General features: G+C 40.9%; 1 protein-coding gene across 1 annotated transcript in view; it reads left to right on the top strand.

Moving 5' to 3' along the window:
- Window positions 1-6,396, top strand: part of LOC135902181 (uncharacterized) — a 51,989-nt gene extending 45,593 nt beyond the window's left edge. Inside the window, exons 11-13 of the mRNA XM_065432140.1 lie at window positions 715-802; window positions 3,517-3,556; window positions 5,888-6,396. Of these exons, the coding sequence (XP_065288212.1) occupies window positions 715-802; window positions 3,517-3,556; window positions 5,888-5,989 (230 nt within the window). The 3' untranslated portion in view covers window positions 5,990-6,396. The remainder of the gene's footprint in view (window positions 1-714; window positions 803-3,516; window positions 3,557-5,887) is intronic.
- The last annotated feature ends 8,049 nt before the right edge of the window (window positions 6,397-14,445 follow it).

Raw genomic sequence — 14,445 nt, 5'->3', positions numbered from 1 at the left:
TGTGAATTCCATGCCTCGCAGGCGCACTCCAGTACGAATCGCGCTAACAGTATGGAACGAACGCTAACTGTGTTCTGAAAAAGCGTGGCACCTAGCTCGAAATGCTCATATATCTTGGTGCCGCCTAACAATACCATATATTTACAGTTTATCATTAACAATCACAGACTGCAATGCACTTGACAGAAATGTCTGCCTTCATTAATCCGAATGAGCCAAGCAGCATTTCTTGCCTGTAACTCAGCCACTCATATATAGCAGCCCGCTTACATTGTGTAGTTAACATCAGACTTATCCAGAACAATGAATGAAGCTTTATTTCCCATTGAACAATGGAGCAGGGTGAGGAAAAGGCCGCAAAAAGATGGCTTGAAAACCCTCAACCCCTTGTATATGTCTTCACTAAATATGTGAAGACGCATATTTAGATGTTTAAAAATCTTAAATGTGGGCTATAACGAGCAAACATTGAATGCTTTGGAAGTAAGACGCGTCAAAAGCTAGAACATTAATGTCACTGAGGCCGGAAATTTTCAGTACCCTTCACATGAGAAACAGAAAGGAGCTCGAGGCAAGTTCCTTATGCAAGATGAAGGCTGCACATTTCGCAGGCACAAACAGGAACAATGGGAACTTTCAACAACCATGCGCATTAGTACTTTCGTTGTCTCCAAAATTATTGTTAAATATAACTTGGTTGACATTCTATTTCAGCTGCCCAGCTGAACATTGTCATCGTTGGTGTCGTCCTTTCATCCTTGTTACTGATGTGCTTCGTCGTCTCTGCAAGCATCGTATCGAGGTAAAATTTGAAAATAGAACTGCACGCCGCATAAAATACTGTCCCGCTCGAAGTGTTCGTTAGCACGTAAAATAATGCGTCATTAGCAACCATAACAATGGTGTTTGCAAATATAATATGAATCTGCAAGCAAGGGACAGCTTAGAGAAAGAAAAGAAGATATCAATACTGTCCTTGTAATAAAACCGAGCTTTGTAGAGCACTGATACAGAGCAGAGCTTATAGGAAGAACATCCCTTTTGTTTGGTGAATAAATTTATTTATTTATTTATTTATTTATTTATTTATTTATTTATTTATTTATTTATTTATTTATTTATTTATTTATTTGTGCTGCTAGCCATTTGGTGCCGCCTAAAGGCAGAACAGAGAGATGTGAACACAGTGCATACATAAACCGCACTTCAGGCAGTGCTTACCTACCCGTAAACATAATTGTAGGGAGTAGTAGACGAACAAAATAATGATAGTGATGCTGGCGCATTGTCTTACAAATGCCACCGCAAATACTACAGGCACCTAAGCATCTGATCATATGGAACTAAACATCAAGCAAGATATTTTACACCAAGTTCAAGATATAGTACCCAGCTGATGAAAGATAGGGCGATGAAATTAGAAAATGTCCAAGCGCAAGCTGGAGACAGCTAGCGCAAGACAGGGGTAATTGGAGATTGCTGGGAAAGGTCGTCGTCCTGCACTGAACAAAAAAATAGGCCAATGATGATGATAGCAATAATAGCAAGATGTAGTATATAACACGAATATAGAATAACATTCGAAATAAAAAAAATCAGTAAGAGACTTACATTCTAAACAGAAGAAATGAGGTTGTCGCCAAGAGCGTATACCTGAGCATCAAGATATGACACAATAAAGTTCGAACACGTTTAGGGAAGGTGACTGTATCATATCATGTGGAAGTGGATTCCCCTCCTCAATTGATCTAGGGAAACAATGAGTATTTATACGAGTTTATTCGCGTAATTGTGGGCGTGAATTGGTGTTCATGACTGCTCCTTAATTGTCGAGATGAGCGCTGCCGGAACACTGCCCAGCGTTCAAGATGATAAAATTGTTACGTAGCGCAATGAGGAATTTCAATCGAGCTACATTCCTGCGCTCCGAAAGTAGAGGCAATTTAAGTTCATTTGGCCCCTCGGTTATTGAGTCAGCAGGTCGGCATCTTGAAATAAACGCAAACATAGCCACTCTCCTCTCAACCATTTCAATCCAATCAGTTAGGCACTTCTTTTAATTAAGGGTCCCATATAGTACCTGCATACTCCAGCGTTTGCCGCATGAGAGATAAATGTGCAGTTAATTTGACTTTTGTCTATAAAAGTTTTACACGTTATAAAATTTACACTCTGCATTTATACTTTTGTCTACTGCTTGGCAGTAACTCAGAAGCGCTTAAATTGTATGTATACATCTCAAATGAGAAAGTTTCCTACTCAGATCAAGCATCTCAAAATCTGTCATATTAGTCCTGTTTGCCAGTGAAGGCACGCTTCAGACACTGTGCCATGGGATGCAGTGGTAGACTTCGTCATTCGTGCAGCGGTTCCAACTTTCTTTACACTGGCTGTGCCAAACACGATGCATGTCAGACTTTATCTATAATTTAATCTTCATGAAAAGGTGTCCAGACAAGCCGTAAGCTATCCTATTCAGGTAGAGTGTTTATACATTCTCGTACATTCTTCTGGCTATAAAAAGTACGGCTGTTTAAAATTAGTGACAAAAGGTCTTTATCTTACTTGGTGTAATTCAGTCGATATATACCCAGATTAGTTGTTTTGTGCATTATTTATGGATATTAACCTACAAAATCTGCAATGCCATAAAATCATAAGATGCCAGATTTATGGACTTTATGTAAGAAAAATATGCTCATCTAAATAAATGTTTAATGGAATCTCTTTATTTAATGGTCTCGTCATGAATTACCATTTTCATGCAAATGCATAGTCATGTCTGATGCCAAGAACACTAGCACACAACACGCGCCAAGTGTGAAAAAATATTTGATAAGAAAGAGAACCATGCAATAGATGAGTGGCTTTTTTTCTTTTGTTTTTGTGGCAAATTGATTGTTTGCCTTAACCAAGCGGTGATGCAATTTTTTTTTCTCATAAAAGGCACTCGTAATCATGCAGCTGTGGCAGATAGCAATTCCTAGTCCGCGACATAGAGGCATGCCCCTCTTCGGAACCTTGATTGTATTCGTTTTTTGCTCCGTGCTTATTCAGCGCCTGCTCTAGCCATCAGTTTTCTATTGAATGAAAACTGGCAACAACTGCCGCAGTCACGCATTGCACAGTGACGGCAAAGGGCAAGGAGAGATCAGCAGCCACTCGCAAATATTACTTACAAAAAAAAGGCACCAAATATCACTAAGACATCAAACAAATTGTATTTATACTATACTCAATGTTTTACGGCTGGTTAAGAGCCATAATTTTAAATGACATATGCTGAAGTGCACAGTTTTAATCTTGGCGTTTAAATAAATGATTACTTCTTACCTTGTTTCAAGAATATTGTAATACTTTGTGTTGCCGTTCTCGCCATGTCTCTGTCTAACATACTTGTGACGGTGCATGACCGTCGGCAGAGGCAGCTTCCTCAAGATGGTAGCCAAAGTTTGTTTTTTTTTGTCACTATGTTCACGTGCGTACCTGGCAACTATACTGTATTTCCTCTCCTAGGTTGAAGAAGAAACTTGAAGGCCCCAACTTCAAGAAAGATGTAAGTGCTACTCATATTTAGGTTTGCAAGAATATAGGCACATCCCTGAAGTTAATTTCAACTGTGTCCAGTTTTCTGCGCTGTTCCTTCTTCAGTATGCGCAAACCTGCCAATTTTCAATGCTTATCTTATTCCGAAGCTCCAGCACCTCGGTTTTTTCCCTTTCATAACCACTTTGGTTTCTGCACATTATAAGCTATCTTCAGATTGTAAGTTTGCAGATTATTTTTCTAATCTACTCGTCAGGTCTGGTATCCCATAGGGTACCCTCGTTATTTATGTGTACAAAAATGACAATAATGATGCAAATACTGAGCCTGCTCTAATTAAATTCCTTGCTGGCTATCGTGTACAGTTTAACAAGATTAACTGCAACGACAGTCAATTACGGTCTAATCTAAATTTAAATGTAATCCACATCATTTACAGTGAATAATACACGGTACGCGAATCATATTGTGTTTGTTCCTTTTCTGTAGCACTCTAATTAGCCTTACAGTATAGAAAATTGTAATACTCATGTACAGGGAGCATGAAATTGAATGCTATCAAAACTGTTCACATGAAATTAACAAAAAAAGAAATGACTTATATTTTCCACACAGTCTTGTCATTAGTGTGCTCACTGAGCTATGTACATACTTTACCACCACACTAATGAGTAGCTTAACTTGGGACAGGCTCATTTCTACTATAATCGAGAGTTTGACGGAAGTCTGTCTGGTCGGGATGACACATGACAAAGAAAGTGGTACGCCTACCTAGTAAAACTTATTAAGAGACAATGTTTAAAAGACAATGTCTTTTAATAAGTTTTACTTGGTCGGTGTAGGTCTTTCTTTCTCATTTCTACTATGTGCACACCAAGCTCAGCTTTATATGCACTCTTAAGTAAAATCACACCCTTTGGGCCGTATCTTGCCACACAAAAATACCCGTCAACTGTCTTGTCCGCATTTCCTTTCTTTAACGCTGCGAGCATGGTACTTCCAAGTCACGAACTCCATGCGCGTTATCAGCATGACAAAGCATTCTCGACAGGAAAGTAGCGAGCGCAGCGTTTTCAAGAAAGGAAACGCAAGCAAAACAGATGAAGATTATTGTTGTGTGGCAAATATACACATCAAAGCGTGTACATTTGTTTAAGAGTGCAGACAAAAGCTAAAACACAACCCCGCTAAAACAAAAGTGCTTCCTTCTCAGCAATTGCATCAATAATTTGGCCAAAACTTCCCTATGCTGGTACTTCACGCAACCTTATGTATAGGTCTTTCGTTTTCGGGTGAATTCCGATAATTCCAGTCTTTTGCACCCCGAAGAACTTCTATGAAAATTTGTTTAAACCCGATTTGTCCTCGAAGTTCGCCCTTTTATAAAGGAGAATAATTAATGCAGATGTTACAAAACTAATGAGCGCTACCCAAATTGTGTGAACAAGTGGTGGATATATATATATATATATATATATATATATATATATGTATGTATATGCGATGATATGCGCATGAATATGCATATCATGCGCATGATTATGACTGAAGGAATCGCGCTGGCCGCGGTAGCAAAATGAAGAAAAAGAGTACGACGTACGTTCAATAAGCACAGCATATTTGACTGACGTTTCGGCTGGTGGACAAGCCCTTTGACAAAGGCCGGTGAAGAGGCCTTGCCTTAACCGGCCTAATGTGCTAATGTTTTTGTTATAAATAACAATAACATTAGCACATTAGAAATGATTCAATAACTAGCTCTCCAAATTACATTTCTGAAATATAGTGTACTATCGATTCACCAGCTAGTTATGAGAAAGCAAGGCAGTGCAAGTTATAGGTGTAAAATAGAACAAGTATTAAGGTTTCTTTTCGTCAAAAGAAGGATAATAAACTAATGATAACTATCCATGCTTGCAAAGAAAAGCATGCAGAGTCACTAGCAGCATAGCACACAAGAAATAAAATATTTAAACATTTCCATCAATAACAGCACACGACCGATTACTGCCTACGTCATTAATTAGTACTGAAAGTGCTGAACTTGATTCATGCTCAATATGTTATGGTTATCGCTGTCGTGCACATTCTTTTAGCTTGGACATTCGTACATATTGCATGCCACGTATTTGTTTGTTTCCTTATTTGTAAACTTGTTTGCTCTTTTGCACCCCTGCTTGGGTCAAACAGTCCTCCAGTATTTAATAGATAAGTAACTAAATAAGTTATTTATTTAATTAATTACGAACTCTCACGGTACTAGTTACTAATTCTTACAGTAGTATGCCATAACCTTTACAGCCACACTTACTGACAGTGTTTTTTTTTCTTTACTGCGCAGCCTGAACGAAATCAGCCGCGTCAGCTTCGTGGCTACGACGGCCCGTACAGGGCTTCGGACCCAGCCTCCCTACGCCGAGAGAGGGACAACACGTCGCTATGAGAGCACTCACTTTATGTTTTTCATTTTTTTCTTCTGCAAGTCCTTTTTTTTTCAACATCTGTCATCACTACGATCGATTACCGGTTGCTCAATTGAGTGCTACAAGCGTGTTCCCCAGGACTTCGCTGTTTTCATACCAACAAACACCCTCATGAGCTGCATGGCTAAGCCATTTTATGATGCGAGCCTTGAAAGTCATCACCAACTATCGAAATGACCTGCATGGCTAAGCCATATGTAGCAAACGTAATAACCACGAATGTCCGAACTAGCACCAATCAATGACAGGCAACTATTTTTTTTCTGGGCAGAATCATTGATAGTAACATGGACGTTGTTTTGTTTGTTTTTTTACTTGGAGGTTGTGTATGTCGAGAAAGAAAAAATAAAGGTGACTCATTATTTAAGACACCGTACTTCTTAGTGCATGGGCGGCTTTAGATCGATGTGGCCCTCTCTTTCCTTTCATCCTTTACTATCAACATTTATATTAGCGTTTTGCGCACAAAAAACACAGGGTCAGTGTAGACAGACGTAGACGAAGCGCTCACTCCCAACAATCATTTATTTTCACAAGCGTCGCACTGTCGGAGACAGACAACCAGCTTGTGCAAGCGCACTTGTCCAATTGTACACATCTGGAAATGCATGGAGCATGAAATATATGAAAATAACAAATGATGATAGAACCATTGTTTGTCTGCTATCTCACTGGGCGCATCATGGATTACCAACAAGCCCAGTCTCACATGTTGCTTTAAAGTACGTATTTCTAAGTAGAGATGACGCCTCACCGAAAAAAAAGTAAAAACTGAAGCAAGGAGACTTTTTGGGAAACGTGACCTCAACAAACTTGGTCGTGAAATGAAAATTACAAAAGATGGTATCCTTGAAATGCTCGTTTCAGTCAAAAACGAAAAGCCAGGGTGGCCGTTATGCATTATTGTGCCAGAATTACCCGCATGACAACAGCCGTTAGGCTTCTCAATTCAACAAAAGTTGGATTGGCGCTATTTGGCCATTATTGGCCCCTGCACCATAATATCCCACACATCATCGAAGTTACTGGATATTAATGATGCGTTTTTGACAAAGAATTTAGAAGTGATAAATAATCTGAGAAATCAGTCAGGCAATCACTTAGATGCGTTCTCGATAGACGTAGAATATCTGTATCATTCTTTACCACAATTTATCAGCTCTTGGCATGAGAGGACGCATTGATGTTTACGATGAACTGAAGATTGCGAATACCATATATATACGTAGCAGGTTTTCTCCAGCTGGTATCTTTTTATTTGGAAGCCATGTTTCTTTAATGGAATGGGAACATTAATTCTTCAAAACAAGGACTTTGTATTGGTTCTTCTATCGTGGCTATATTAAGTTACCTGTATGTTGCCTATGACAAAAGAAAATTGGAAATCTAGCTAGAGAAGTCAAATGTTCGAAATAGCTTTTCCGGTCACCAGTGAATGGTGTCGCCTGGTGGTGGAATCTGAACTACTCGAAAGATGGCTGCCGTGGTACCTCCAACTTAAGGCACCTGAAAACGCACCCTCCCACGCACACCAAATTTTAAATAGCCGAACTTCACATACAGTCTATACTTACGAGCCACATGCAGTGCAAATAACCATTCTGAGAATAATTCTGCTGGCCTCAACAAGAATTGCATCATCGCAGCACCTTTGCAGTTGTCACTTTCTTGTACAGCTATGCATCTATGGTTATAGTACTAACTGTATGATTAGAACCACTAGGATTTTACATTATTAAAGTGTACTATAATATAATCTAGTACACACTGCGCATGATCTTGGCAGGCAGTTCCTTGCCCGACAAAGCAGCTCAATCCAGCACTGCTGACTTTTCATTGAAATGCCGCTTTAAAATACAAACAGTAGTGACAAAGTTAATTTTTTTTTTATAACAGATGTCTTCGCCCCGCCAACAATGAAGGTAGATTGGAAATAGTGATACTGTAGAGCTGCTAAAGCACAGCATATGAACACAGTGCTCCATCTGTATATTTCTTCGTCTGGTGTCCCGTCTTGTTGCACGTAACAAAAGTAAAAACTGAAGCAAGGAAACTTTCTGGGAAACGTAACCTCAACAAACTTGGTCGTGAAATGAAAATTACAAAAGACAATTACAATTACAAATTTTTCTTTTCCCTTTGGGTTCGATACCCTGGTTTTAACATTACAACCCTGCCTACACGTGTGACAACACACAGTGGCGCTTTGTTAGTGATTTGTATCATCAAAGTACGTACAAACCCCTACTTCGAGAGCTGGCGTCATGTCTGTCGACATAAGCGATCACCTATCAATCATCTGCTTTTATTGCGATAGCAATTATATGGATACTGCAGGCGCATTTCTGCCATCGGCGTCGCCACAAGGTTCCGTATGAGTGAAAGCGTATGAGCGCTAGCCGGTGAACACGGTTCAATCTCGCGTGGGCGAGCGAGGAACGTGGCCCGGATGCGTGCCCTGTCCTGTGGCGCGCTAGCCAGAGGAATCAGGTAAGGGAGGAGGGGGCGTTCTTCACCGGCAGCTGCTAGGGCGCCTCGATGTCCTATTCTCCCACCGCTCCGCTCCGTACAGAGTGGAGACAACCGCGGCGTCTACTACGGCGTTGGCCACGCGAACGCTGTAGTAAACGTTTTTAGGTTGTTTTACATGGCGCGATTGCGGTGAAAAAAATTGTTCTGCCGCGCACGTCGCAGAGTACAATTTTTGCTGACAGCTTTCACATGCGTTTGCGGCAGCGCGATTTCCCTCGCAGCCATGCGCAAGGTTGCCCCCTGCTCACGAAGTATCCGTGCCTGCATCGTTAAATAAGAACAACATAGAAACTATAGTCAAATATTTGAATTTTCCTATTATTTGATAATAGAATAGGTAAACCGTTTTTAACGTTTAAAAGCATTGAGTCTTTACGACAGCTTGCAGATACGGTGAGTGAGGCGCTGCACAATATCGCAAGTATGTGCGTGTGGCTTGTGCTATGTCGGTGGGGTGGTTCCGTTTAGTACACTCTAGTTTCGGTGTTACTATGGAAGCCACAACTTTTCTTCCTGGATGAGTATTTGCTTTTGCAGAAGAACAAGCTACTGTTGAGTGAGCACGTATAAGCAGCTGGCGCAATTTGTAGTGATGAAGAGGTTGACGACGGTGGCGATCGAGTGGGTACGTGCGTTATGTTGAAGCGGCGTCCTTCTCCCGACCTGGATATCGTGCAGCTCCTCCTTTTAAACGAATTGTGTAAGCGGAAGAAAAGACAAATGTTTATGAAGCTCCTAAGCTGCAAGCTCGTGGGTACGCCCTATTAAGACATAGCTAAAGCTGGCGCATGACATTGCTCCACAGAGCTACGAACGCGCGGTAAAACAGGAGAGCGCCTATTTTGACAGCGCTTTGTTTCGTCACACATTGCCCCTCCCACATCGCGCCGATCGCTGCGATTCAGCGACGGCGCGACCAACTTGTTGGAATTAAGGTCCCGCTAGTTGGAATCCAGTTGCGGAGAGCCCACGACGTCGCGACGGTCGCTGAGCGACGGAATTCTCTGTGTCGCTGACTGAAAATCGCGCCATGTGAAACATTCGTTTGGCGGAAGCCGGACGCATTGCCGGCGCTCGTGCTTTGAAAGCGATCTGCGATGTGGCCAAAGTGCGCGCCCACGTGGGCCTCACCTTCAAAGTGATGTGCTATGTTTGTAAAGTGCGCGTAGCGTCGATAGGTTCGTTTGCGCTGTGCTTTCGACGTTTCGTTCGCGTTGAAGCGAGAGATGGATGAAGGTCAGTTCGCTTGCTGCTGCCGCGATTCCTCACTCCAGCGTTTTCCCAGACAGTTTCCGCTGTCATCGAGCGAGATGCGTTCGTGTTTACCTGTGTGCGCGTGACGCCATGCTGGTTAATTTTGTTAAAACACGTTGGCGGGCTAGTTGGTTTGAATCTATGATAAAATGTGTGAGTGCGACTGACCAAGGATGTAGAAAGAAGCAGACACACAAAGACAGCGATGTCTCTGTGTGTTTGTTTCTTTCTACGTCCTCGTTGAGTCACACTTACACATATCATCATTGTTAATTTAGTTAGTAAGCGAATGTTGAACAGTTTATACGGCCGATAATACTACTATCCTTACTTCGTACAGCTATCTGCTAATTTGCTATCGCAATCGGTGCTTCGCCTTTCGGGCGGAGCTGCGTTATTAAGCGTAATGCGCTCGCATATTCTAATTGTCTCCTTTACAGGGCTGCTCTAGCACATTTTCGCTATCTTATTAGTAAACTCAATTGCCCAACTGAACTCCGTAGAGAGCGACCCAAATAAGGCATATAAATAATTTTTTTTTATAAACCGGTTGCTTGCTACTACGATAAGGCATTCCCACAACGCAGTAGCACAAGACATAAAAAAATAATAAAGCCGCGGTTATAAACGCTGCACTTTTCAAGAATATTGAAAAGAATAATAAATGGACCATACTTTTCTTAGAATGCGAAATTATGTTCAACTAGCTTAATTTAAGAAATATCGTAACCCAGTTAATTCAGAACTAAAAAAGCGAAAGAAACCACAAAAAAGGTATTCTCGCAGATTTACACCAATTCAAAGAAAACTTGGCAGGAAATTAGGAACGCGACTTGAAAGAACGATCTCTGAGACTTTCCGAGAATATCTTCTCTTTAAATGACACCCTTGCGGAAGTTCACTTCGTTCAATTATGTTCAATGTTGTAGGAACGCCACTATCGGAGACCAAGATAACATTTATTATGGAGATACTAAAACATCCTGACCCAAATGCTTTAGTACTTTTCCTGACAACATCTGGAGAAGTAGAAAAGGTGATCGCTGTCTTTGAGAGCAATACTGCTGCGAGATGCGACACTATTACATTTCTTATAAAGTATGTATCTATCATTTCTAAAGTCCTAGCCCAAATTATCAATAGAATGCATTGATCTAATTTTTCCAAAGGAACTTAAAATTGCCAGAGTTTTCCCAGTCCACAAAGGCGGTGCTCACCACACTGTGGACAATTTCAGACAAGTGTCGATCTTACCACTTACGAAACTTTTATCGCGATAGAAATTATATGGACACTTCCGGGCGCATTTGCGCTGTCGTCGTTGCAGTGATGTTCCGTCCAAAGTCTAAGTGCGATAACATCGTGGCAGCGCGACGTCTGCTTTGGGTGCGAGTGAAAACGTGCGAGGGTGAGGCGAGGATGGCGGCTCGATCTCACGCGCGCAAGGAAACGCACCATCTTCCATCGCGCGCAAGGCAATGCAGGGGAGAGGCGTTCTACGGTTCTACTTGGGAGCCGGTTGCGTATGGCCACGCTTAGCGTGGCCTCCCGGACTCTATCTTGAAAGCTCTATCTTGGACTCTATCTTGGACTCTATCTTGAAAACCATTTCTTTATGTAATATGTACCCTAACATTGTTGACGAAGCTATAAATTCTAGAACAATTCACAAATTTAAACATGCAATACAAGACATAATATTTTCTGATCACTGTGTGTTTAACGAGTGTTAATAAAGTTTCTTTGTTTAATATCAATAGTAATGTCATTAATGTTCTATTCTGAATGTATAATTTTTGTTAATAACAGAATGTTCTTATTTTTCCTGTGCTGTATTTATTCAGTTACTTGCTATTTGGCAAACGGTTTATACTTTTCATTGTGTTTAAAATTTTTCTGTAAATAGTTTTGAAGTTTTGTGTCATATTAGTTGTACTTTGTTATCAGTTGACTGCTACTTCTGCTGCTCCAGCGAGGTAAAGGCCTTAGTCAGGAGGATTACGCCCTCCTTTTGCCTTACCTTGCGGGCAAACCTTCTATTTATGTTGCCCAAATAAAAAAAAAACTTTGTACTTTGTATGTATGGCCACGCTTAGCGTGGCCTCCCGGGCTCTATATTGAAAGCGATCTGCGGTTGGTACAGAGTCAAGGTGCGCCGACGGCTTTTGGTTTCGTGTGCGCTGTGTTCTCGCCGCTTTGCGTTGAAGCGAGAGGCTGCAGGAAATTTACTTCGCTTGCTGCTGCCGCTCTTCACGCCATCGTTTTGATAACGAGTGTCCGCGTTCATCGAGTGAGATGTGTTTATGTTTGCCTCTGACACCGTTAACAGACTTAGATGGGCTAGTTGGTTAGCTTGATGAAACATGGTTAAATCGGCGCGTATAAGCACGGGACAAAACCAGTCTGTTTTTTTCCGCAGTAGAGCTCAGTTGGAAGTTCAGCGATTGTCCTCTGCGCACTCTTTTTTTTGTACCGTCCTTACACGCGCCGATTTAAGCATGTTTCGTCAAGCGTGACACCGCGCTTGTTAACATGGTTAGCGACAGGGTTATACGGTTGATAAACCTACTATCCTTACTTCGTATTAATAATTTGCTATCGGTATCGATACTTCGCCTTATCGTGGGAAAGTTCGACCTTTTTGCAACTGTTATATTAATAAAATATTAGAACATGTTGTTAGGAAGTATGGCATTATTAGTGAGGCATGATACATGGCTTTCAAAAATATGTCGTGAACATGCACTTCTACAAGTCAAATATAAAATATTACAAAACACTGAGACAATTATACATCATGGGCTTATTCTTGGACGTGCGTAAAACATTAGATAGTTCTGAACTATGGTATGCTCCTGTCTAAACTCTACGACTGTGGTATATGTGGAACGCCATTGGAGCTAATGAAAGGTTACTTGAGTGACTTGTACGAGTTTCATTTAGTCAGTTCACCTCGTCACTCCTTAAAGCATAGGGCGGTGTTCTGCAGGATTTCATATACTTGGTTCCTGATCATTAACCTCCATATAAACGACCTACCAAGCATTTCTTCCTCACCGGATATAGTCATGTATGCAGACGACGCAAATCTTCACGAACGCTTCCCTGCAATACACCATTAAAGAAACTGAGCACCTAAATCTACTGTATGACTGGTTGTATACATAAACAGCTTCAATTCGATGGTAACAAAACAAAGCATATATTATTCAAACTGCCAAACAAGCAATGTCATAGAAATGCAACTTTTATTTCAGAGGACGTGCCTATAACAAGTAAGAACACTAAAATTCTTAGGGGTCTGGTTCCAAGATAAACTCTCTTGACACACTCATCTCATAAGCTAACCACTGATCTTAGTAAAGTAGTGCGTTGTAAGTATAAAATTTGCGGTCTTGTTCCATTATGGCTAAAGAAAGCAAATACTTCACTCTAAGCTTACTTAGTGTTTGTTAAACTGGGGAACAACGATCTCAAAAAAAAAAAAAGAAAGCTAACAAGAACTGGTGCTAATACAGCAAAGGATAACCCACATATTCGAAAGCTATCATGGTAGGCTGAGAGATCTGACATACCTCTACAATAAGCACTCAATGCTCCAAGCCAGCCAGATATATCATTATAAATTACTTTTACATTTAAAAAGCAATAGGCTTCAAATCTTCAGCACACCTACTTCACCATTACGCTAACCAATACACAAACAAATGAGGATACCACTTAGCCGCAGAAATCATGGACGTCAAGACCTGGACTATCAAATACTCCGACTAGTAAATATTGCTCAGCAGGAAATTCATTTTTATGCAACTCAATTTCAGCACTACATAAAAGCTTTTTTTGGTTAGGTCATGACATTCCCTTAAAGTAAATTTGCTTCTTGTGCTGCAGTAGCCTTGGTAGGAAAAAAAGGCTATTCGGGGTTTTGTATTTTTTGTTGCATTTTAAATTTGCCAGATGTGCAATTCATGTGTATTATTTTTGGTGTGCAACATGCTTGAAGAAAGTATGTCACGAAATGTGCTTATAATGCATGTCAACATACCTGTATCAAATGTAAAGTGTACCTGTATGCCGGACGTCAACAAAAGCAAGAGCATCTGTCAGGTCACATGGCAGACCAAATTGAATGTTGGAGCAGCCTGGAGCAGACTAAATTGGAGTTTGGTGAAATTTGTAGCAGGCCAATCTGAATTTTGGTAGAATAATAGAATATGAAATAAGGCAGCGCACTTTGAAACCAGAACGAAACAAAACAAATCAACACGAGCGCTGTGCTGCAGGTGTCTTAAGCAACGTCTTAAGCTGAATTTTGAAGATTACCCTGATACTGCAACCGTCTAGTACATGCGAATTTCGATAACAGTGCCTGTAGATCTTTCATTTGTGGTAACAATCACAAAAATCATGCATTCTGCATCAGTGTTTCCGAAACTTCGAAAAGTAGCCCAAGACATTTTTTTATAAATGAAATTTTCTTTAATGTCTCGACAGCGTGGGTAAAGTTCCTGGAAATGCACTTCACCAACAGACCGTGGAGAAGCGAGTTACGAACTACGGTGGTTTACTATTGTGATAGGAAATATATGGTCACACTAAGCGCATTCCTGCCGTCGTCGTCGCAGTGGTA

Source organism: Dermacentor albipictus, chromosome 4, assembly GCF_038994185.2.
Source record: "Dermacentor albipictus isolate Rhodes 1998 colony chromosome 4, USDA_Dalb.pri_finalv2, whole genome shotgun sequence".
NCBI classification, from domain to species: Eukaryota; Metazoa; Arthropoda; class Arachnida; order Ixodida; family Ixodidae; genus Dermacentor; species Dermacentor albipictus.
The sequence above is the reverse complement of the archived record's forward strand: the minus strand, read 5'-3'. Positions and strand labels throughout refer to the sequence as shown.